General features: G+C 37.1%; 1 protein-coding gene across 2 annotated transcripts; it reads left to right on the top strand.

The window, feature by feature from the left end:
• The first annotated feature begins 8,909 nt into the window (after window positions 1-8,909).
• LOC148875214 (EH domain-containing protein 1-like) lies at window positions 8,910-22,191 on the top strand. Of its 2 annotated transcripts, none has more exons than XM_088982465.1 (16): window positions 8,910-9,146; window positions 9,264-9,343; window positions 10,205-10,273; window positions 10,350-10,407; window positions 10,601-10,656; window positions 10,739-10,778; window positions 10,924-10,958; window positions 11,713-11,826; window positions 12,013-12,115; window positions 12,246-12,295; window positions 19,780-19,908; window positions 19,988-20,239; window positions 20,325-20,404; window positions 21,118-21,244; window positions 21,357-21,500; window positions 21,598-22,191. In XM_088982465.1, exons 1-16 carry the CDS (start codon window positions 9,059-9,061, stop codon window positions 21,781-21,783), a joined length of 1,611 nt encoding a protein of 536 aa, XP_088838591.1. In that variant the 5' UTR covers window positions 8,910-9,058; the 3' UTR covers window positions 21,784-22,191. The 2 variants fall into 2 exon arrangements, with proteins under 2 accessions (XP_088838591.1, XP_088838598.1); XM_088982472.1 differs by having other exon boundaries at window positions 10,350-10,485.
• Window positions 22,192-22,422: the final 231 nt, after the last annotated feature.

Below are 22,422 nucleotides of genomic sequence, written 5' to 3'. Positions count from 1 at the left end.
TGGGACAAAAATGCCCCTTTTAATAACGGATTTCTATGGCTAAAATGGTCATTGCCTTATTTACCTGAGAAATAAAAGAACATGGGTAAATGCACTTACCTAGGTAGGTGTTGTTTCTTAGGAAAACTTACCTAGGTAATTGCATTTACTTGGGTAAGTAACTTAACGAAAAGCAAACGGGGCCTTAGTGTAATTTACTTTTCTAATTCTTGGGGTAGATTTACCCCTTCCCCCCATCTTGATATTTAACCACATGTTTTTAAATATGTGTAAAGAACATTCTAGAGTAAAAGGGTAAAATGAGAAGACAACTTAAGAAACTTTGGAATGTGCACCCAAAAACTATAAATAGGTGCTTCCCATCCATTTCAATGGGGCCTTGGAACCATTCTTGCCCCCATCACATTAGTGTCACTCTGTCCATCCTCCCCCTCTCTCATCCATATCAAGCTCTTCCCATCTTTCCATTCAACCATCCACCATTTTTTCCCTCTCATCACTAGAATTTTCATCTCCGGTGAATTACAATGGCCTGATCCCTTGTTGGAGGGTATATAGGCAGCCCTTTCGGGGTCCAACCACTTGCTTCCCTTTCTTTTTTCTTTCCTATTTCCAATTCAACCAATTCCTTAGATCTTAGGGTACAAATTATTTCACGTCCACAACCTTACAATTTGTATTCTTTTTTTTTCTTTGTGGAAACTAGCCTTAGTAGTAACTGCATAGGTATTTTGGACATTTTCGTGCATCTTATTAGAGGATTTTAGCAAAGGGGGTCTACTTGCAACTATGTCAAAAAAATTCAGGGAAGGTGATTACAATTACTAAACTTTAAGGGGGGACTTTAGCAACGGTAGAAACTTCAAGGGAGGTTTCATCAATTTACCCAATTAAATAAAACAAAACCAACAAACTTGGATTCATTCCTCACAAAATGGTGCTCACACCATACTCATAGCCACTTGTAACTGTTTATTGGGAATGTCTCCATGATTGTATATTTTTATTCATGGGAAGATATTCCTGATGCACAATTGCAAGTGAATCCCTAGTGAAGATAGGATTATCCCCATCCTTATAGGGATCCCTATTCCTCGTGATTTTTTAATTTGTTTTTATTTTTTATTTTAGTTTCTAATTTATTTTATCAAGCTTGTCCAATCACCAGATGCTCCGCAGTCCGCATCATGATAGCATCTTGTGGTGCTATAGGTAAGTTCACCGGAGACGAGAAGCACATCACTGTACTTGCTAGGCTCCTGCTGTGACGCCCCTGTTCTTAGACTGCAAATCTTACTTGCATCTACTGATTATATAGATAGAAAATGGACAATCGCAATGGACATTCAAGCTATAATAGTTCCAATTCAACCATTTAAGCTATAAGGGATTAATACACTACTGTGCGATGGAAATTAATCATATAGTAGATTAAAGAATCCGACAAAATTCCAATTGCCGACTTCCATAATTGCTTTGCTGTCGGACGGAAATCACTACACACGTGTGTTGCCTTCTCAAGAACGCGATACCCACCTTTTAAGCAAAGTCAGATGAATCCGGCCATAGTATATTGCTCTCCTCCTCCCCCTCCTCTTCCGCCAAGAGCTCCACCATGACCACCTTTGCTACTACCATCAAGCACAAACCACTTGGAAGGCACATGTCGCTCATCTAATCGTTGTTCCACAGAGCTCAATGGCACAATGGCATTGTCAAGAAGTGATGTAAAAAAAAAAAAAAAGCAAAGCACAACAACAATTCTTGTTTATTATATAGAGAAAATTGAAAGTAAATACATCAAGATAAGTGTAGAATGGATGACTTAAGCCATGTTTGTAAATGCTTAAGGCCCAATTTGATGATTAAGTAGTTGTTAAAAGTGTACAAATACTTTTTAAAAGTACTTCTTTTAACAATCATTTAAGGCTGTTTGGTAACTCATTTGTCAAATCACTTATTATGTTTTTAACCACTTATTGGAGTGGGGATGTTTGATAAGCTACTTTCCCCATAAGTACTTATATTGACACAAATGACAATTTTAGCCCATCCCCTTCCTTTAACCCTCTCTTAGTTCGGGTGGCAGTGGAATACTTGATCCCAGATTTTTGCTATTAGAGTCAAAAGTGCAGATCTGCAAACGCTTCTAAAGTGCAAATCTGCAAATACATCAAATAGGGGAGTTTTAAGTTTTAAAAAAACCCAAGAAAAATGATTTAATGAAAAGAAAAACTCCACAAAATGGAAGAAAATGGCAAAGCGACTGGTCCGTTGGCCATTTTTCCTCACTGTCGATCGTCACCGATGGACCTATAATTAGGTGCGCCACTACCTAGTTCGCTATGTTCAAATGAGAGGAGAGGGAAGTAAAACCCTTACATAGGGGTATTTTGGGTATTAAAAGAAAATACTAGGGATTGATTTGTCCCATTCTATTGGAAGAAGTACTTCTCCAAGAAGTGCTAAAAAAACCAACTTCAAGTCACTTTTTTAAGAAGTACTTCTTTTAACAAAAAAAATACTTCTTCCCCACTTTTTTACCAAATACATAAACTCTTAAAAGAATTACTTTCTAGAAGTGAAATCAAACAAGGGCAAAGTTAAAAATAAATGCTTATTGAATAAATGCTTAAAAACAACTATTTATTCAAATAAGCACTTATTTGCATTTGGCACTCAACTTTTTCAAATGCTTATTTTAAAATAAGCACTTATTTCATATTGGGTATTTGTAGGGGTGAGCATTCGTTTTTTTTTTGTTCGGTTCTGAACCAAAAAAACCAAAATTTCAAAAATTGAATTAGCTAAATGACAAACAAGTCGAAACCAAAATACTGAAAAATTGAATAAACCGAACCAATTTTTTTTTGGGTTATTTTGGTTCTAACCAAAATATTTTTTGTATTATTATTTAACTTTCAATAAATTTATTGAGTGGATCGGTTAATTTGAAGTTGTGACTTTTTGGGATGACCATTGAGGAAAAATATTAATTTTCGAACTGAATCTACACTCCATAGAACAGAATAGCCAGATTCATCAGACGAATTACGAGTATATATATTACAAATATATATTAATATTAAAAATAATGATTAGAGATTTTCAAAATGCCTTCAACCTTTGGTAGTGTCACTTTCAGAATGTTGGGAATTTGGACTTCTAAAGAAGTTAATAAATACCTGTTGGCTGTTGTAAGCCAACTAGTGGTGAAAACTGAAGAAGAAGAAGAACCAAAGAACTCTGCTTGAGTGTAGAGTTCTTGCCTGAACTGCAACAGTCAAAAGTCAGATGGTGGTGAATACTGAAGAAGAAGAAGAAGAAGAACCGAAGAACTCTGCATCTCTGCCTGAGTGCAGAGTGCTTGCCTGACTGCGACAGACAAAGAACTCTGCTTTGGAGGATTCTCGATCTCTACCTCTCTGGAGTGATGGATCTGCTCTTGGCTCTTGCTCCGGAGTCAACTGGAACAGATAATGAGGAAGACAAAGTGCCGAACTGGAAACTGGAGTGCAAAGTCTGGACTCTAGAATGGAACTATGAAAGTCTCAACTCTCAAGTCTGTATCCTGGAACTGAAAGTGCCGAGTGAGGAAGATGAAGAGACTAAGAGTCTCTCTCTTTCTATTTTCGATTTTCTTGTTGTTTTTGACTTTACATAATAACATGAACGTGTCTAATATGCTAATGTGTGCGGAATTGCCTATTTTTTGCTAATTCGGTTAATGGTTGGTCTTATCTTATGTATTAATTAATAATTACTAATTTGGTTTTTTTGGTTAACCGAATTGGGAAATATCGAAATAAACAAAAACTGAATAGAATAACTGAATCCAACCAAAAAACCGAATAGGATGAATCGATTAAACCGAAACTGAAATTTTAGTTTGTTTTTTCGGTTTTAATCGAATTATGCTAACCCTTAGGTTTTTGGTAGTCTTTTTCTCTAATAATCACTTAAATAAGCATTTGTGACTATTTTGTCCTTCATTTTCTTTTAAAATTTTAAAATATACACTTTGAAAGCACTTTTAAGAAAGTATTATGAAAGTATTTTTATAAAAGCACTCTCTTACTTTCGTTAAAGTACTTTTATAAAAGAGCTTTCATAAAATTGTTTTCGTAAAAGTGTTTTCATAGAAGTACTTTTATGAAGTTCAACTAGAAATAATTTTATAAGTGGTATTTTAAAATTCAATTAGGGATCATTTAGGAAAAAAAAAATGAAAATTTGATCTTAAAACAAGCCCTTATTTTTTAAATTAGCGCTTATTTTGGGCTTATTTTCCAAATACCAATGAGTGCTTAATAGCCTAAATAAACACTTATTTTTCAAAACGCCCAAGCATGGCCTTAGATAAGCATTTTTCATTTTCAAAACTAAAAGAAAACATTAGTCAGATATGTTGATTGTGAACCAGGAATATTGTTATGTCCATTCCAAGCTGTTAAGCTGTTTTCTCCAACTCTGTAATGCCCTTTCTCCTTGCACACTCCAAAATGGTTTTATTAATAATAATGAAGTAGGCAGCAACTGAACCTGCAGACTGCAGATATAATAAGTGATTGAGCAATATAATTGAGGTTTGCCTTTGCCCAAGGGATTACACGAACCACAACCAACCTTGGCACCACACTGACGACACATGCAACTGTTGTTGCCTTGGCTCCCACATAAACCCCTTCTTCAATACAACGTTTAGATCAGAGTATTTTCTGTTTTTCAGCAGGAGGAGCAATCAAAATTGATTTCCTTCTTTATATCCAGGTATCTCTCAAATCTATCGGGATCCCCATGTTGGTATTTTCTTCTTTCTTATTTCCCAAGTGTTCAGACAAAAAGAAAAAGAGAACAAAAGGCCATAAGATTGGGGTTTAGGATTCCGCTTGTAGCGCGTCCCGTTAGCCCCTCCCGTTACCCCAAAACTCCCAAAACATGTTATTCGAAATCTCAAAACCCTATTCCCACCTCCTCACTCTTGTGTTCTTGCAGCTAATTCCCAGACCCCAAGTCCTTCTCCCCTCACCATAGTTCTCTTCTCCTTCTCTGGCAACGGCGATCTACAATGACAGCCGGCGGGTACTCTCCAGCTCAATTTTTTCACACATTTTTTATTTTTTCTTTATTTTTGATATTTTGTTTCCTAGAAATCAAAGAAATTGGCAACAAAGTTCTCCTTCACCACCTCAACATCTCTGTTTAGATAACCTCTTTGATTTCTTGGACCTATTTCCTCCTCTCACTGTAGACCCTCCATAACAGAAAATGAAACTAACTCGTTGAAGAAAAACTTCATATATTGACATATGGAAGACGATGGAAATATATACAATGTTAGGGAACATTCCAGGTGTTAAGAGGTAAGTACATGTGGGTAAACTAATTCGAACCATCTAGAATTTTAAGTTACAGTTTTGCATATCCTTCTAATGCCCCCCTTAAGTTGGAGCAAGGGTAGGTTGGATGCCCAACTTGCTTACTATTGTAGAAAATGGAAGAGGCCCCAAAGGTTTGATGAGGAGGTCTGTCGGCTAATCTTTGTTGGAAATATGATGAGTAGTAATTGTATTGTTTGCAATGTGCTAGCGAATGAAGTGATAGTCGATTTTGATGTGTTTGGTTCGTTCATGATATACTGGATTGTTGGCGATGTGGAGAGCCGCTTGATTGTCACAATAGAGATGCATAGGACCTTTGATGGTGATTCTAAGATTATGGAGGAGACGCTTGAGCCACAATAACTCTGAAGTAGCTACAACCATTGCATGATACTTTGGTTCTGCAGATGATCGAGACACCACGCTCTACTTTTTTACTTTTCCAAGATATGAGAGATCGTCCTAGCATGGTAATATAGCTTGTGGTTGATCATTGGGTAGTGGGACATGAGGCCCAGTCAGACTTGCAGAAAGCTTTGAGGGTGAGGTCAGAAGCAGATGGTAGAAATAGCCCATGAGATGTTGTGGCTTGCAAGTACCGTAGGATTCGTAAAGCTGCATTCATGTGCACCTGCCGAGGTTTGTGAAGGAACTGACTCAAAGTATTGACTGCAAAGCTTAGTTTTGGTCTAGTGACTTGTAAGTATACAAGTCGTCCCACAAGTCTTCTATATTGTCTAGGATCTTGAAGTAATGTGCTAGAGTCATCATGGAGGGGTGATAATTGCTCCATGGCTATTTTAGCAGGCCTACAATTAAGCATGTTTGTTTCTTGTAGAATATCATGAATGTACTTCTACTGACTTAGGAAAATTTTCGATGTAGATTTTTGAACCTCAATGCCTAAAAAATAAGAGAGAGGGCCCAAATCTTTGAGAAGGAAGCATGAGTGTAGATAATCCTTCAGCTCTTGAATGCATGACTTATGAGTACCAATGATTATAAGATCATCAACATACACCAAAACTGCTGTGAAGGTATCTAATTTTTGCAGTGTGAATAGTGAATAGTCAGTTTTGGGTAGTGAGAAGACATATTCTTGTAGGGCAAGAGTGAAATTTTCAAACCACATCCTTGACGCTTACTTGAGCCCGTATAGGGACTTTTGTAGGCGACAAACATTGTGTGGCTTATTTTTATCAAATCCTTGTGGGATGCGCATATAGACTTCCTCATGAAGATCACCATTTAAGAAGGCATTATTGAAATCAAGTTGGTGAAGAGACCAACCTCGAGCTACCACAACAACTAACAAGCAATGCATGGTTACTAGTTTGGTGACATGGGCAAAAGTGTCATGATAGTCTAACCCCTCAATTTGAGTATATCCACGGACCACTAGGCGGGCCTTGTAGTGATCAACATACCATCGGGTTTTAGTTTGATTTTGTAAATCCATTTTGAACCAATAGCTCTTTTTCCTAGTGGGAGATCAACAACGGACCAAGTGTTGTTTCGCTCAAGAGCTTCAATTTCTTTGGCCATGGCCTATTGCCACTTTGGGTCTTGAGATGCTTCTGTATAATTCTTGGGCTCAATCAACGATGATGTGAGGGCATGGGACTATTGTTGCAAAGATGGGGGTATGGAGTAGATGTAGTCCTTTAAATGGGATGGTGCTTGCCTAGAATGAGACGACCGAGGTTGTTGATCTATGGTATGGTCAAATGGAGCATCATGATGGGAGTGTTGTGAAATAATAGTGGATTCAACATCCTCTTGGGGGAAAGGAATAACAGGTGAGGGAACAGGCCGAATTGGATTTGGGTGGCAGTCCTTAAAAGGAAATTGGGTTTAATAAAAATTCACATCTCTAGATACAAATATGGTTTTGGACTCTAGACCATACACATCTCATGATGGGTGGCAGTCCACAAATATGCACTTTCGGGCTTGTGTGGCAAATTTATCATGAGTTGGTGGAGCTATCCGAGCAAAAGATAAACACCCGAAAACCTTTAAGTGTATTGATATACACATACGTACATGTACATACATACATATATAAGCAGGAATCCCCAAGGGCGGAATTGGGAGCCCCATGGGGTGGGGAGTATTCTCCCTATCCCCACCCGTCTTTGTCAATAGAGATGAAAATTTCCCCATCCCCATCCCCATAGAGGAAAAAATATTCTCATCCTTGTCCCATTCGAGTCAGATCCCCATGAAGGTTGGGGAAATGGGGAAATTACTGTCCCTACTAGGGTGTTATTACACACATACGATTAATCCCTTATGCTATGCAGTCATTAAGTTCAAGTAATCCAGGTTCAAGTAAAAACAAAACCTAAGCCAATGATGTTGCTCATAGAGACAGTTTGACCCTGATTTGGTTTATCTTTTATCTTTTAGGCTGAGTTTGAGAAAAGTGTGAATACAAATATGTACTATATACAATGTTTATATGATATTTCCAAACCTTATATTTATACTGTATGTATTTGCATCCCTTCTGTAACAGAGCCTTTGGGGTATCAATTATAAAAGGTGTTTGTCAATACGTATGATTTTAGGCCCCGTTTGGTTCGTAGGAATTGGGTATGGAATCGGAATTGAAACGGACTATTCTGATTCCAATTATTTGGTTGAGTGGAATTGGAATCCCAATCCTATTTTTTTTGGTGGAATGGCATTCCCCCATTTGAGGGAATGGCCATTCCCTTCACCTCCCTTGGGAATGAAATCCCATTTGTGTTGATTCCAATTTTCATTCTCATTCCTGTCTGAACCAAACAAACTATGAGAATAAACCATTCCAATTCCAAAATTATTTTGTAGAAAAATGTAGAATTTATGCATTTTTTTTTTATAAAATATTGTACTAGTTTTTTTATTAAGTATTATTTTTAGGTAAATAACTTACTTTCTTATAGAAACGGGGAGTTATAAAAACAACTATAGGATTAAAATGCCCTTACCAACACACAAAACCCAAAATTAAAAATGATTTTAAGTTTTTAACAGAGGAAAATAACCAATTTATACGAGAAAATGAGTTGGTGTAAAAGAACTAAGGGTCTGTTTGGTTCACGGGAAAAGGGGTCTAGAATCAAAATCGGAAGGGGTCATTGAGACTCTTCTATTCCAACCATTTGGTTGGGTGGAATCAGCATTCCCCCATTTGAGAGAATGGCCATTCCCTCCTGTCTTCTTACTTGAAAATGAAATCCCATTCCATCTTATTCCAATTCTTATTGGAACCAAATAGACAATGGGAATAAATCATTCTGATTCTGATTCTAATTCCAATTCCTACAGTTAACCAAACGGACCCTAATATGCTCCAGACAAACGAACGAGGCATTCAATTTCAAAGCGAAGTGCATTAATAACTGATAAAAAGGGCAAGGTAGTAAACAATCATGCCAATTCTTCGGGTATCAGGGGTAATTTAGTAATTTAAGTGGAAACCGTTTTTGGCTCTCGCCTGTCGAGCTGTTGAAAAGCGCGAAAACAGTTGAAAAACCTGATTCCTTCGTTTCCCCCCATTCATTGAGAAGCAGACAGCGATACCCCTGTAAATGTAATTGAAAACCGAGAATAAAAATAAAAATAAGAACAAATCCGTTCAAATTCGTGGATTCGAAATATTTCAAATCTAAGAGAAAGCGCCTTGAATGATGGACATTGTTTCAGGTCCGATCGGTTCGTGTTCGAAAGAACACCAAAAGATCTACCAGGATTGGTTTAACTATGCCGACTCCGGTCAGCTTTTCTGCTCCTGCATTTCTTTCTGCTTCTGTTTCCTTTTTAACGGCCTTGTCTTTATTAATTTATCATATTCCACTTTCTCTTTCCCCTTCTTTTTGTTTTCTTTTTCAGATGGCGATGGCCGCCTTACGGGAAACGATGCGACCAAGTTCTTGGCCATGTCCAAGTTATCTCGGTCAGAACTCAAGGAGGTTTCACTAGTTTCACCCTTTTTTTTTTTTAATTTATTTTTTACCTAGGGGATTTTGCATTATTCGTTTTTTGATCGGTTTCGGCTTATTTCCTTTTATATGTTGTATCCTCTTCTTATTAGCCCTTGCATTCCACGTTAAAAGTAGCTCTACACTGGAATTCCATGGACCCACCAAGTGGTAACTTGCTTGGTTATCGTTGTAGTGGTTCCTGCTGAATCGATGAATCAGTAGCTGTTTGTGTGGATTTTGAAGAAATCCTTACGGCATAGATACGAGAATTTTATCCATACAATCATTGGAATGACTCTGTTTTATGTAACATTTAGTCGTGATTTTATGTATCTAAGGCTGATTTACATGAGAACTGTGTTTCTAATCTCTTTACTTTTAAATTTGGAGAGCTGTAGATTTGAAGGACCTATATGTCCTCTGAATCCATTTGCTCCTTCTATACAAATGGGAACATGTAACAGGACAACCCTACCCCTTCTTTTTTTTTTTCTCTCCAAAAGATACTTCTTTTGGTCACTCACATGTTTGTGGTATAATCTTTGCTTATACCGTTCCTAGGGCTGGGATTAAATGTTAGTTTATTTCACTTTCAAATATTTGTCTTCTCCTCCAATGTAGTAAATATACTAATACTTATTGGGTTTATGTAATTGTAGATTTTCATGGTCTAAAAATTTTGTTAGCTTGCATACATTGGGATTTGGTTACTAGCTTTTTGGATTTTGGTTGCTAGCTATATCTGTGGAAACTGTAGATTCTAAGTGACAATGTAAATTTCCATTGTGCTGACCATTTTTTAGCTTGTAATTATTTTGTATTAACTTGTCATCTTTTTTTGGTTTAAAGGTCTGGGCCATTGCAGATTCCAAACGACAAGGATTTCTTGGTTTCAAAGAGTTCATTACTGCAATGCAGGTCGTATTTCAATATCTTCTTTTATCTTATTAATTTGATAAGAACTTGGTCTTTACTGAATTCTCATGATGAACAGCTAATTGCTCTGGCACAAGCAGGACATGAAATAACACTAGACCTTCTTAGCAGTGGAAGTAAGCATGGAAGCACATTTTAGCCTTAGTCCTTCTATCATATGTTGAGCTGCAGTGCTTTATTCAGATCAGAGACAAGTATAAGATTGTAACTACTTATTGATAAGCATGCCTATCTAGTTCTCCAACTTATATTTAGCCATCTGATCTAGTTATTTAACGTTGGTTTTGTTCATTCTTTTTTTGGTTGCAGTTGACCTGGAGAATTTAAACCCTCCAGTGATGGAAGGTTTGACCATTTTAATGGCTGTAAGTATTTAATATAATAGCTTATGTGATGCAAGTTAAACATTTGTTATGTCTTAATATTCATTTTCTTATTGACTTTCAGAAAATTAAACAAGCACCCAAAAAACCTGAATATGAAAAAGGTAACTAAACTCTTTCAAGCTTCTTCTTAACTCACCCTTTTCATTGACTCCCTTAAAAATTTCTAATTGGTATTATTGTTTTTTCCCGTAATTTTGGTATTGATGATTTTGTGTGGTAACTACCCAACCCAACCATCACCATCAGCTAATTGGTTTTCTTCTTCAAGATCTTCAAAGAAGGTAAAATTTTCATTGTTATAATTTCATTTTGATATAATTAGATTTGTCTTTAAGCAAATAGGTTTCAATATGTCCCATATTTGTCATCTTCTTTTTCTGTCTTTAGCAACCTTCTGAGTACATATTTCTTCTAGTTGTGCTTTTGGCCCATTGTAAACCTCCAGTAGAACTGTCCATTTGACGATGATCTCACTCGGATTTTTGGAACCTCCTTGCATTGGATTTTCCAACGTGAAATTTAGTCCCCTGAGTGCCACATATGAATTGACTTTACACATCTGTCCTCTATATTATTTATCCCACCATAAACAAGAAGGCAGTACAATTTTGGAATTTTCTTTAAATGGTGCATGCTTCATGTCATTCTCGTCGGTGTTCTAAAAGATGACCTAGGTTTACAACTTACAAGCAATGCTCATTTTGTTGGATGCACTTGATGATGGAATCGTTCTGATTGATCATATCCATGCAAACTTACTTTTTTTTTTTTTTTCTCTCAAGTATACATTAATGGCAATTAGTTGTCGATAGTCTCACTTTGAATGAACACTAAAGCCCACACTTCTGATATAAGAGACTTTATTTTATTTTTCTTCATTATTTTATTGGGAACTGTCTTGACTTTCTCATATATTTATATCACGTGACAAATTGTTTTTCTTTTCTATTCATATGCTTCTTTGAGTTGGAAATATCAATGTTTTGGGTTTGTAGCTCAGCCTTTTTACTCTATTTTTTTTTTTCACATGTGCAGTTATTTTTAAACTCAGTTACCTCAATAGTTGATGGCTTGAAGAAGCTGTACACTGAAAAGCTAAAACCTTTGGAGGTTACCTACCATTTTAATGATTTTGTATCTCCCTTATTGGTGAGTTAATAATGTACCTTACTTTTCCTTTAATTGAAAAAACATCCACCTTTTGCCCCATCCTTTTTTACCTGAAATATCATGAGTTTTCATTTAAGAGAATAGTTAGATTTGGGAGATGGGTAGATGCTTGCTCTTCTTGGATTTAATCACCTATTTCGTTTGCCCTATCTGTTTAACTTGCAGACAAATAGTGATTTTGATGCAAGGCCTATGGTAATGCTTTTGGGTCAGTATTCCACTGGTAAAACAACATTCATAACACACTTGCTTAAAAGTAGTTATCCAGGTAAGTTAAAACTATCTTGTTTATTTGTTTTTTTTTTTTTATTCTTGCACCATTCTTTCATTTTTTCTCTTATATGAGATAGGAAGACGGCTCATGCTATTTTAGTTGATGTTTCCTTAATCTTTGCCAGGTGCTCACATTGGACCAGAACCCACAACTGACAGATTTGTTGTTGTTATGGTATCTCGAATTTTCTTTGTTTTCCTTGTATTTCCGAGACCTTTCAATTTTGAACTGATTAGTTTTTCTTAATATCCTTCATTCCTTGTGACCACATTTTTTTTTTTAAATTGGTTCTCAGTTGTTTATTTCCTTACATTTTTCACTTATACGAGTCCGAGGGTGGCCACTTTGTGCAAAAGATTAGGATTGTACCCAGTATACCCCTTCCAATGGACAGACATTGGATAATGGCCTTTGTTTTTCACTTATATTTAAATGAAAATTTTCTGGAATCTATTGGGCATTTTTTTCTTCATTTTCTGTTTGGAGAAATAGACTAGTAATTTAGTGAAGTCCCTGCCATATTAGTTGTCTTTTTTTTTTTTTTATTTCTGTTATTAGTCTTTCTGGGCCTACTATTATTGCTGTTATTGTTTATTAAGGAGTGTGTTGGGCAAAAACCAATTAAGATCTGTGCCCTTTCTCTTCTCATTCTTCTTCTATTCTCTTCCCTTCTCTTCCTCTCTTCTTTCTTCTGCTTTTCCCTTATTTCTTTTTGGTTTTTTCCTGCTGAAACTACATCAGAGTATTGATCGACTGTGAACAGCACCTGCCATCTTGGTATCAGAACCAGGTTTAGGGTTAGGGCTCCTATGTAGGCTTCTTCCAGCTGGCCACATGAGGATGTATTAGGGCTGGATACTTCAGACTATCTCGCCTGATTCTTGGAGGTTGATTGGAGAAATTCTTGCTGCCCAAGATCTGCAATCTTGGAGATCACCAATAACCAAGAAGAATCAGAGTTCTTTGGATCAGATTAAGGTTTAGGGGCTAAACCTCCAATTGGTATTGGTGCTCAGTGGTTTCTGAGTAGAAAATAGTTCCTTTATGAGATTGACAGCTTGTAGGAAGTGATTGAGATCTTCTGGAAGGAGCGGCTGGGTCTTTTGCTTTTCTCTCTAGGCTGGTTCTAGGGTTTCTACTGAGAACAGGTCAGTTCTAGTGCTTTTTGTCCTACCCCATTTACCTCTACTGTCCTGATTTCACTACAGGTACTGGACTGTTAAGGGAGTAGTTCAGACCTGGAGTTTGTACTGGATTACTTCTTAAGCAGTGTTTCAGACCTGTTAAGGGAGTGTTTTTGGGGCCTTTGTGGTGTGATCAGTATGGACATAGGTGGGAAGGAACCAAAATCCTTTGGAGAAGGATCTATGTGGTCTGGGAGTATGTCAGATAATACTTTTCAGATTACTACTGTTAAATTTTATGGCACAAGTTTCCTGGAATGGGCCCAATCAGCCATGATAGCCATTGGGGGAAGGGGAAAGCTTGGATATGTAACTGGAGACATTAAAAACCAGCAAAGGAAGACTCAACCTATGCAAAATGGGTTCAAGAAAACTATCTAATGATGACTTGGCTTTGCAACTCTATGAATCCACACATCAGTAGAAATTACTTATGGGTGAATACTGCTAAGGAAATTTGGGAAAATATGAAGGAAACCTACTCACAACCCCTTAATGTTGCTAGGGCATATGAGCTAAAAAGTGAAGTGAATAACCTTAAACAGGGGGAGAAACCTGTATCAATTTACTTCTCTACCTTAAAATCTCTGTGGCATGAGATTAATCACTTGGAGACTATTGAACGGGAAAACCAAAATGATGCAGCAACACATAGGAAGCTGGTTGAAACAAATAGAGTGTTTGAATTTCTTGCTGGACTGAATTCAGATTATGATATTGTAAGGCAACAGTTGCTCACTAGGGACAATGTCACCTTGTCTCAAGCCTATTCACTAGTACATAATGAAGAGAGTAGTAGGAAAGTTATGTTACAAATTCCACCCATGGAATCAGCCTTGGCAGCAATGAAATCAAAACCTATTAGTGATAAGGAGAGGGCAATGAAAAGGGAAGACAAGAGGGACATGGTGTGTGATTATTGCAAGAAGCCAAAACACACTAGAGACACTTGTTGGAAGTTGCATCCTCATCTTGTTCCAGCAAGATTCAAGAATAAGAAGGAGAATGCCAACGTAGCAGTCACTACTGATTGTGCATTTTCTTCTATTGCAAAACCCACATCCCTAAATGCATTAGCTGCAGTTAGAGCTGTATTGACTTAGTTAGAGTGTGAAGTTGGAGCTTAAGGATCATCTTAGTCTTCAGCTGCTACATCTACTGCTACTCCCACTTCGGCTTTCGCTCACTCAGGTAAAAGAGCTACTGCATATCATGCTTCATCCCCAGGTAGTACTAGCTGTTTTTGGATTGTTAATTCAAGTGCTTCTGACCATATGACTAGTTTATCCTCCATGTTTACTAATCACTCCTTATCTTCTGGAAGAGATAATTTCTATTGCTAATGGCTCCCTTGTACCTATTTCAGGCAAGGGAGATATCAGAGTGTCTAATACCATCTCATTATCCTCTGTCTTGCATGTCCCTAAACTTAGCAAAAATCTGATTTCAGTTAGTAGCATTACTAAGAATCAAAATTGCTCAGTAACCTTTTTTTCCTGATCATTGTGTCTTTTGGGATCTAGTGATGAGGGTGACTGGGACTAGCTGTGAGACAATGGAATTTACTTGCTTGAACATCCACCTAGAAGGAACAAAAATGTTGGGAGGTCTTTTGTGTCTCAGTCTGTGAGTCAGATTATGCTTTGGCATAATCAATTGGGTCATTGAAAAGTGTTTTTCCTACATTGTTTGAGTCTGTCCAAGTATTGGTACCAGAGGATTGTTGACCAACCTATTCTTTGAGCAATAAAAGAAGCATTGTTCCTTTTGGAATTGTGCATACCGATGTTTGGGGACCTTATCACATTAATGCAATGGGGGGTTACAAATATTTCCTTCTATTTGTTGAAGACTATTCTCGTTTTTCTTAGGTTTATCTTATGCGATCTCGAGATGAGGTACCTACTCTAACCCGTGCATTCCACTAGATGGTTTTAACTCACTTTGGAGTAAGGATCAAAATTCTCATATCTGATTGATGTTAGTGTTGTCAGTCAATATACATAGTCTCCCAGAACATCTCATATTCTTGCAGTTGAGAGGATACTTGCCTACTTAAAAAGGTGTCCAGGCAGAGGTATACTCTTCAAGAATAATGATCATATGAAGATAGAAGTGTACACTGATGTAGACTAGGCTGGATGTGTGGATTATAGGAGATCTACCTCAAGGTACTGTGCCCTTGTAGGGGGCAACCTTGTCTCTTGGAGGAGTAAGAAACAAACTTTTGTTGCCCGCTCTAGTGCTGAAGTAGACTACAAATCTATGGCTAATGGGGTAGCTGAAGTGTTATGGTTAAAATCACTACTTGAGGAGTTGGAGGTTGAATATGAAAAGCCCCTATGTTGTATTGTGATAATCAGGCCACTATTAATATTGATCATAATCCAATACAACATGATAGAACCAAACATACTGAGGTGGATCGACACTTTATCAGAGAAAGTTGCCTCCAAAGAAGTGTGCCTTCCTTATGTTGCCTACGATATGCAGCTTGCCAATTTCTTCACCTAAGCAGTTACAAGGGTCAAATTAGAGACAGATTTATGCAAGTTGGGAATGACTAATCTCTATTCCCAACTTGAGGGGGAGTCTGGAGAAATAGACTAGTAATTTAGTGAAGTCCCTGCCATATTAGTTGTCTTTTTTTTATTTATCTATTATTAGTCTTATGGGCCTTGTTATTAGTCTTTCTGGACCTTACTGGGCCTACTATTATTTTTGTTATTGTTTATTAAGGAGTGTGTTGGGCGGCAGGGGAATAGATGTCATTGTAGATCTTATTATAATAGAAACATATAAATACCTAATCTGGGCGGCAGAAACGAATTAAGATCTGCGCCCTTTCCCTTCTCATTCTTCTTCTATTCTCTTCCTCTCTTCTTTCTTCTGCTTTTCCCTTATTTCTTTTTGGTTTTTTCCTACTGAAACTACATCAGAATACGGATCGACTGTGAACAGCACCCACCATCTGAAATTTCTTACTTGAAAACAGCTTAGATAAATCTTACCATATTATTAAGACATTGGATACAAAACCAGTGTACCAATGTAGGGAACAATTACATCTTGTCTCTTTGGAATAATTTTTCACTATAAAATTGATGTAGGATCAATAGTTCCGATACCAATTTATGTAGAATTAATAGCTGTGATACCAGCTGATGTAGGACTGACATGAATCAAGGATGAGTCTAGGAGGGTTAATATGGGTTTATAGATGATTTTGGGACTAAAGATATTGGCTAGGTTAGGGTCTAAGGATCTAACTACAACAATTACAGATTTCATTGTAGATCTTATTATAATAGAAACATATAAATACCTAATCTGGGCGGCAGAAACGAATTAAGATCTGCGCCCTTTCCCTTCTCATTCTTCTTCTATTCTCTTCCTCTCTTCTTTCTTCTGCTTTTCCCTTATTTCTTTTTGGTTTTTTCCTACTGAAACTACATCAGAATACGGATCGACTGTGAACAGCACCCGCCATCTGAAATTTCTTACTTGAAAACAGCTTAGATAAATCTTACCATATTATTAAGACATTGGATACAAAACCAGTGTACCAATGTAGGGAACAATTACATCTTGTCTCTTTGGAATAATTTTTCACTATAAAATTGATGTAGGATCAATATTTCCGATACCAATTTATGTAGAATTAATAGCTGTGATACCAGCTGATGTAGGACTGACATGAATCAAGGATGAGTCTAGGAGGGTTAATATGGGATTATAGATGATTTTGGGACTAAAGATATTGGCTAGGTTAGGGTCTAAGGATCTAACTACAACAATTACAGATTTGACCCACATTTGTTAAAATTTATAAATTGTGGAAAACAGGCCTAGCATTGGAAATTTTCAATGAAAATTTCTATGTAGATTAAGAAAAAAATCTAGGGTTGGACCTTTCTATGTAGGTCTAGGTTATGTATCTGTAGGAGTAAGGCTGTGTACATCTTTCCCTCCCCAGACCCTGCATTGTTAGGAGCCTCGTACATTTGTCCCTCCCCAAGCCATTAACTATGTTTCCTCCACCAATCATCCTCCCGGAGGCCAAATCCTAAAAAACACAAGAATGCAAAAAAAAGTTACTAAACAATTCAAAGAATGGGTAACTGCTAATGGATAATAAATTAATAAGCAACTTCGGGACATATAAGACATTTGATAGTGAGAGGCCAAATGATAGAGATATAGATCCTCGGCCAACAATGGAGGAGAAGAATCCATCAGCCAATCTCACTTTATCTCTACCAGAGAGAAGGGGTGTATGATTGGAAAAGGGTTGACTTACCAGCCATATGGCTTGAAGCACCTGAATCAATAATCCATGGGGATTCCAGAGTGTTAGTAGAATACATGGAAAGCAAAGGTACTTGAGGAGGAAGCAAAAGAAGTCGAAGCTGTGGATCTAGAATCTACATGGTGAAGTGCCCTACCATACTGCTCCAAATGGTCACTAAAGGAGTTAATAATATCCTCCCTGAGATCAGAACTAGGAGGACAACCCTGAGTAGAACTCATAGTAGAAAGATCATTCTGAGGCTCTTGAGATGCTAAGTTTGCTGAAGTGAACTTCTGACTTGGTTTCTTGTTCTATTCCTATGTTGATTTCTTGCTTAGTTATTGTGCCCATTTAGGTTTTCCATTCAGTTTCCAACAATTCTCTTGGGTATGCCTAGATTTCTAGCAATGGGTGCACCTCAGGAGAATCTGATCTCCTACTTTCCTCAGATTGCACTAAGGATACACCTCTTGGACAGAAGGGACGTCCTTACTGCCCAAATCTGCACTCTGACAGGTTCATACATGGGATTCAGCAGTGCCACCCCTAGGTTCTTTCACTTTTCCATTTATATATCCAACTTTACCCCTGGCTGTAATATACAGCCACATCTCCTTGGACCATCCCAAATATTTCTACCATCTAAGGGGGTAATAGTCATTGGGAAGTTTGCTGTATCATGACCACTGTTTAAAACACTCTGATTCGAAGTGGTTCCTGAAGTTGCAGAGTCTTCATAAGCCATAAGTAATCACTTATCAATGATCTGCAATTCTGTTCTTACAGCCCACACACATAGGACAGCAGCCCCTACTTTGTAGAGTGATTTTTGACTCAAAAAGAAGTTCCAGAAAGTAGAGCACTTGCTGTTACATACATTAACAGGTCTACCAGATCTCATTGAGGCTTGTACAAGCCACACAAAGGATTAATAGGGTTGCTGTAGTACTTCAGTAAACTGAACCAGGTCATTCATGACCTACAGAGGTTCAACATTCACACAGTTCTGGATCTACAGATCCACAAATAGGGTTCAGACCACCCTTATATCATTCAGCCAAGACAGGCCACTGCTTGTTCTTGGTAACCAGACCAAGAACTGAAAAAGAAAGGGCTTAGTTCTTGTTCTTGTTCAGTTCGAGTAGGTTTCGGGAGATTCAAGCCCCAATATAGTAAGAAAAAGAGGAAAAAAAACCAACGACCTCTTAGAGAAGATTCAAAACACCATGCACTTATTTCTGGTATTAGTTCTGTTGGGTTCTGATCTAACTGTGTAAGAGAGGAAACAGCCGAAGTGTTCTCAGTGCAGGTTCGACCAGGTTTCTTCCATTCTCAGTCCAATGAAGAGGGGGAAGCTTCAGCTAGAAGAGGATAGGATTTACAGAGCCTAACCTGCTCTGATACCATGATTTCAGAGAAGAAGATTAGAGAGGCAAAATGTATTACTGGCAGTGCCAGCGTATATATCTTAGGGTAGCTGAACATAACAAAAAATAAAAGAAAATACAAAAGTGCCCCTTAAGGTACATAACAACTGAACAGTACATCAATTCCCATGCTTGCCATTTCTTTCCAAAGGATGACTTGTCCATTACATGGTTTTTCATGAACAGACTTCCTGAGGAAGCAGATCTCTCTATGGAATTGCATTGTATTGAGATCGCACTAAGTTTTTTATTTTTATTTTTATTTTATATTTTAACTAACCATGACAAAAGGTAGCATAGCAACTCTGGTTTTCAATGGATTTTTCTTCCATTAGCATTTTACACTCAAGCTTGGTGGAAGAAGGATAGGAAATTTATAGGAATTGTAGCCTATAACAGCCATGCCCTAGTTCTAGTTTGAGTCATTCATAAATACTCCTTGTTGCAAATGTATTTTCATTCTTGAAAAAGTAACAAATATAAGGAATTAGATTACTATATAATCTACTTTCAAAATTAGTGAGGTTGTAGTTGGAATTATAGTTTAATATCCCTTATTGCGAACTTGTTATCATTTCTGAAAAGTAATAATTATAAGAAATTGGATTTTGTTCTTGTCTATGGTTCTGATCTTCTATTTTAATTTTACATTTTTTTTTAATTTCTCAGTTATTGATCTCCCAAGATTAGCTTTTATGCATCACAAAAAAATTGTTCATATGATCTCTTCTAACTTATTATAATCTTGTTACACAGTCAGGGCATGATGAAAGGAGTATTCCAGGGAACACTATTGCTGTTCAGGCAGATATGCCATTTGGTGGTCTGACAACTTTTGGAACCACATTCTTATCAAAATTTCAGTGTTCCCAGATGCCACATCCAGTAATTTACCATTACAAGCTTATCATGACACATTTTTCCTTATATTCTTATAGATTAACCATTCTTTTTATGCATGAAGCTGCTAGAGCATATTTCATTTGTGGACACACCTGGAGTTTTATCTGGAGAAAAGCAACGAACACAACGAAGCTATGATTTTACAGGTGTTACATCATGGTTTGCAGCAAAATGTGACCTCATTCTTCTTCTGTTCGATCCTCATAAGCTTGACATAAGTGATGAATTCAAACGAGTAATTGGATCTCTACATGGTAATGATGACAAGATACGTGTTGTTCTGAACAAGGCTGATCAAGTTGATACGCAACAAGTGAGAAAGCTTAGATGTTTTATTTCTTAGTTGTTATCATATTGCCTTTATATTCTTGACCTGGTTACTGGTTGGTCTGGTGTAGTTGATGAGAGTTTATGGGGCACTAATGTGGTCACTTGGGAAAGTTCTAAATACTCCTGAGGTTATGCGTGTCTATATTGGGTATGTGTCTTTCATAATGTTATTTTGCTGAACTAATTTTTCCTTTTGACATGTTTTCATTTCATTTCATCTCTCTCTCTCTCTCTCTCCATTTCAGTTTGTTTATGCTTTTCATTGTAAGGATCTGGTGGGCATCTTCTGAATCCCTAAATTTATCCATTAAAACAAACATTTTAATACATGGTTTGTTTTATTCCTAGGACTACAAGCCTGAAATCCTTTTGAGTGTTTTTTAAGAAATCTGGATGTGACCGAGTTTTTGCACTCCTTAACAAACATGTAACAACTGGGAGGAATATGCTTAGGTTTAACTTAATTTAATGCATGTACTGTACTCTGCCAAATTTAAACTTTCTGCAAGTCCATTATTTGTCAATGGAAGATAGATGAAGAGATCAGCATATTTCCTTTATGTTATACTTTTTTGGAGGGGAAAGAGGATTCTTGTTTTGTCATCTTCTTTACATGTATCTCGAGTGAGATGACATAGAGTTCTTAATTTTCCTTGAAAGTAGTCAGATGTAAATGTCTTGGTTGGTTTCAAATGTTGGTCTAAAATTTACATTTTCTAGAACCTACTTCAGTTTGGGTTTTGTTGGCATTTTTAGATTTCACTTTGCTTAGTATTTGTTTAGATATGCAACTTCGGTTGGCCTTAATCTGAATATAGGTAAACTTCATTTTGGTTGACATTTTGTTCTCGACTTTGACAGTTCATTCAATGACAAACCAGTGAACGAAGTAGCCACTGGTCCAATTGGGAAGGAGCTTTTTGAGAAAGAACAAGAAGACCTTCTTTCTGATTTGAAAGATATTCCAAAGAAAGCTTGTGATCGCAGAGTATATTCACTGTTCCAAACCTCCAGTTCTTTTTTCTGATATTTTTTTAGAGTAGAGAAAATTTCATCTGCTTTCTTCTTCGTACATCCCATTCAAAGTGGCATTTTCACAGATCAATGAATTTGTAAAACGTGCAAGAGCTGCTAAGATTCATGCCTACATAATCAGCCACCTTAAAAAGGAGATGCCAGCAATGATGGGCAAAGCTAAGGTTCAGCAGAGACTTCTTGATAATCTAGAAGATGAATTTTCTAAGGTGTCTCACACAAACAGATGCATGCTTACATTGTTGCGGTTTTCTGTGATGCATTTTTTATCGTCATTTCATTTCTGCAATTATTTCGTTGTTACAGGTCCAAAAAGAGTTTCATCTCCCAGCTGGGGATTTCCCAAATATTGAACAATTCAGAGATATTTTAAGTGGTTATAACATAGATAAGTTTGAGAAGTTGAAGCCTAAGATGATAAAAGCTGTGGATGATATGCTGGGTTACGATATCCCAGAACTCTTGAAGAACTTCAGAAACCCCTATGAGTGAGAAGCTGTTAGTTAAAAGACATCAGCCGCTGAAGAAATGAGATAAGGTTGAGCAACTGCAAACCATATGCTGTAGGGCCTTGTACATCTGCTATTATGTCATTGTTCTAGTAGCATTTTGAGATTTTTCCATGCTCAAATGTGTCACCATTTGCAACCGGTGGACTTCTGAAGATCCAAGTTAAGGAGAGCCAGCCTTTCTCTAAAGGTGACTCTTGTGACTATGATTGGCTTCAGAATGGCTATTAATTTTTATTAATTTCCAATTACATAAGTTGGAAAATATTGTAACTACTCCTAACATCTGTATTCTTTTATCTGTATGCCTTTTTATATATTTATTCCATGGACGCAAGGGCATGCTACCACCATTCACTTATCCCTTTCTCTATGTTTTTTCCCATTTAAATCTTTTGTCTGAGGCTCTTAGCCATCTGTTTATTACGTGCTAGATGAATCTGATATAGATCTTTTGAGTCAAGGTAGATAGAACAGTAAGGGCTTGTAGATTCAAAGAACTGCATGTTACACGCTGCAAAATGATGAGACAAATCGGATAGGGGTGCATCTGAATCCCTACCGGACAAGAATACGAGGCATCAAATTTGATAGGATATCAGATTGATACGTGAAACATATA

The sequence above is a fragment of the Nelumbo lutea genome, chromosome 1 (genome assembly GCF_056320005.1).
Source record: "Nelumbo lutea isolate HS-2025 chromosome 1, American lotus-T2T, whole genome shotgun sequence".
Lineage (NCBI taxonomy): Eukaryota > Viridiplantae > Streptophyta > Magnoliopsida > Proteales > Nelumbonaceae > Nelumbo > Nelumbo lutea.
The sequence above is the reverse complement of the archived record's forward strand: the minus strand, read 5'-3'. Positions and strand labels throughout refer to the sequence as shown.

What these genes read in the sequence shown, in the direction of transcription:
- LOC148875214 (XM_088982465.1), top strand. Translation starts at nt 9,059, where the DNA reads ATGATGGACATTGTTTCAGGTCCGATCGGTTCGTGTTCGAAAGAACAC. An exon ending in CTCGGTCAGAACTCAAGGAG is followed by an intron (nt 9,344 to 10,204) that starts GTTTCACTAGTT and finishes TTTGGTTTAAAG; the next exon opens with GTCTGGGCCATTGCAGATTC. An exon ending in GTTATGCGTGTCTATATTGG is followed by an intron (nt 20,405 to 21,117) that starts GTATGTGTCTTT and finishes CGACTTTGACAG; the next exon opens with TTCATTCAATGACAAACCAG.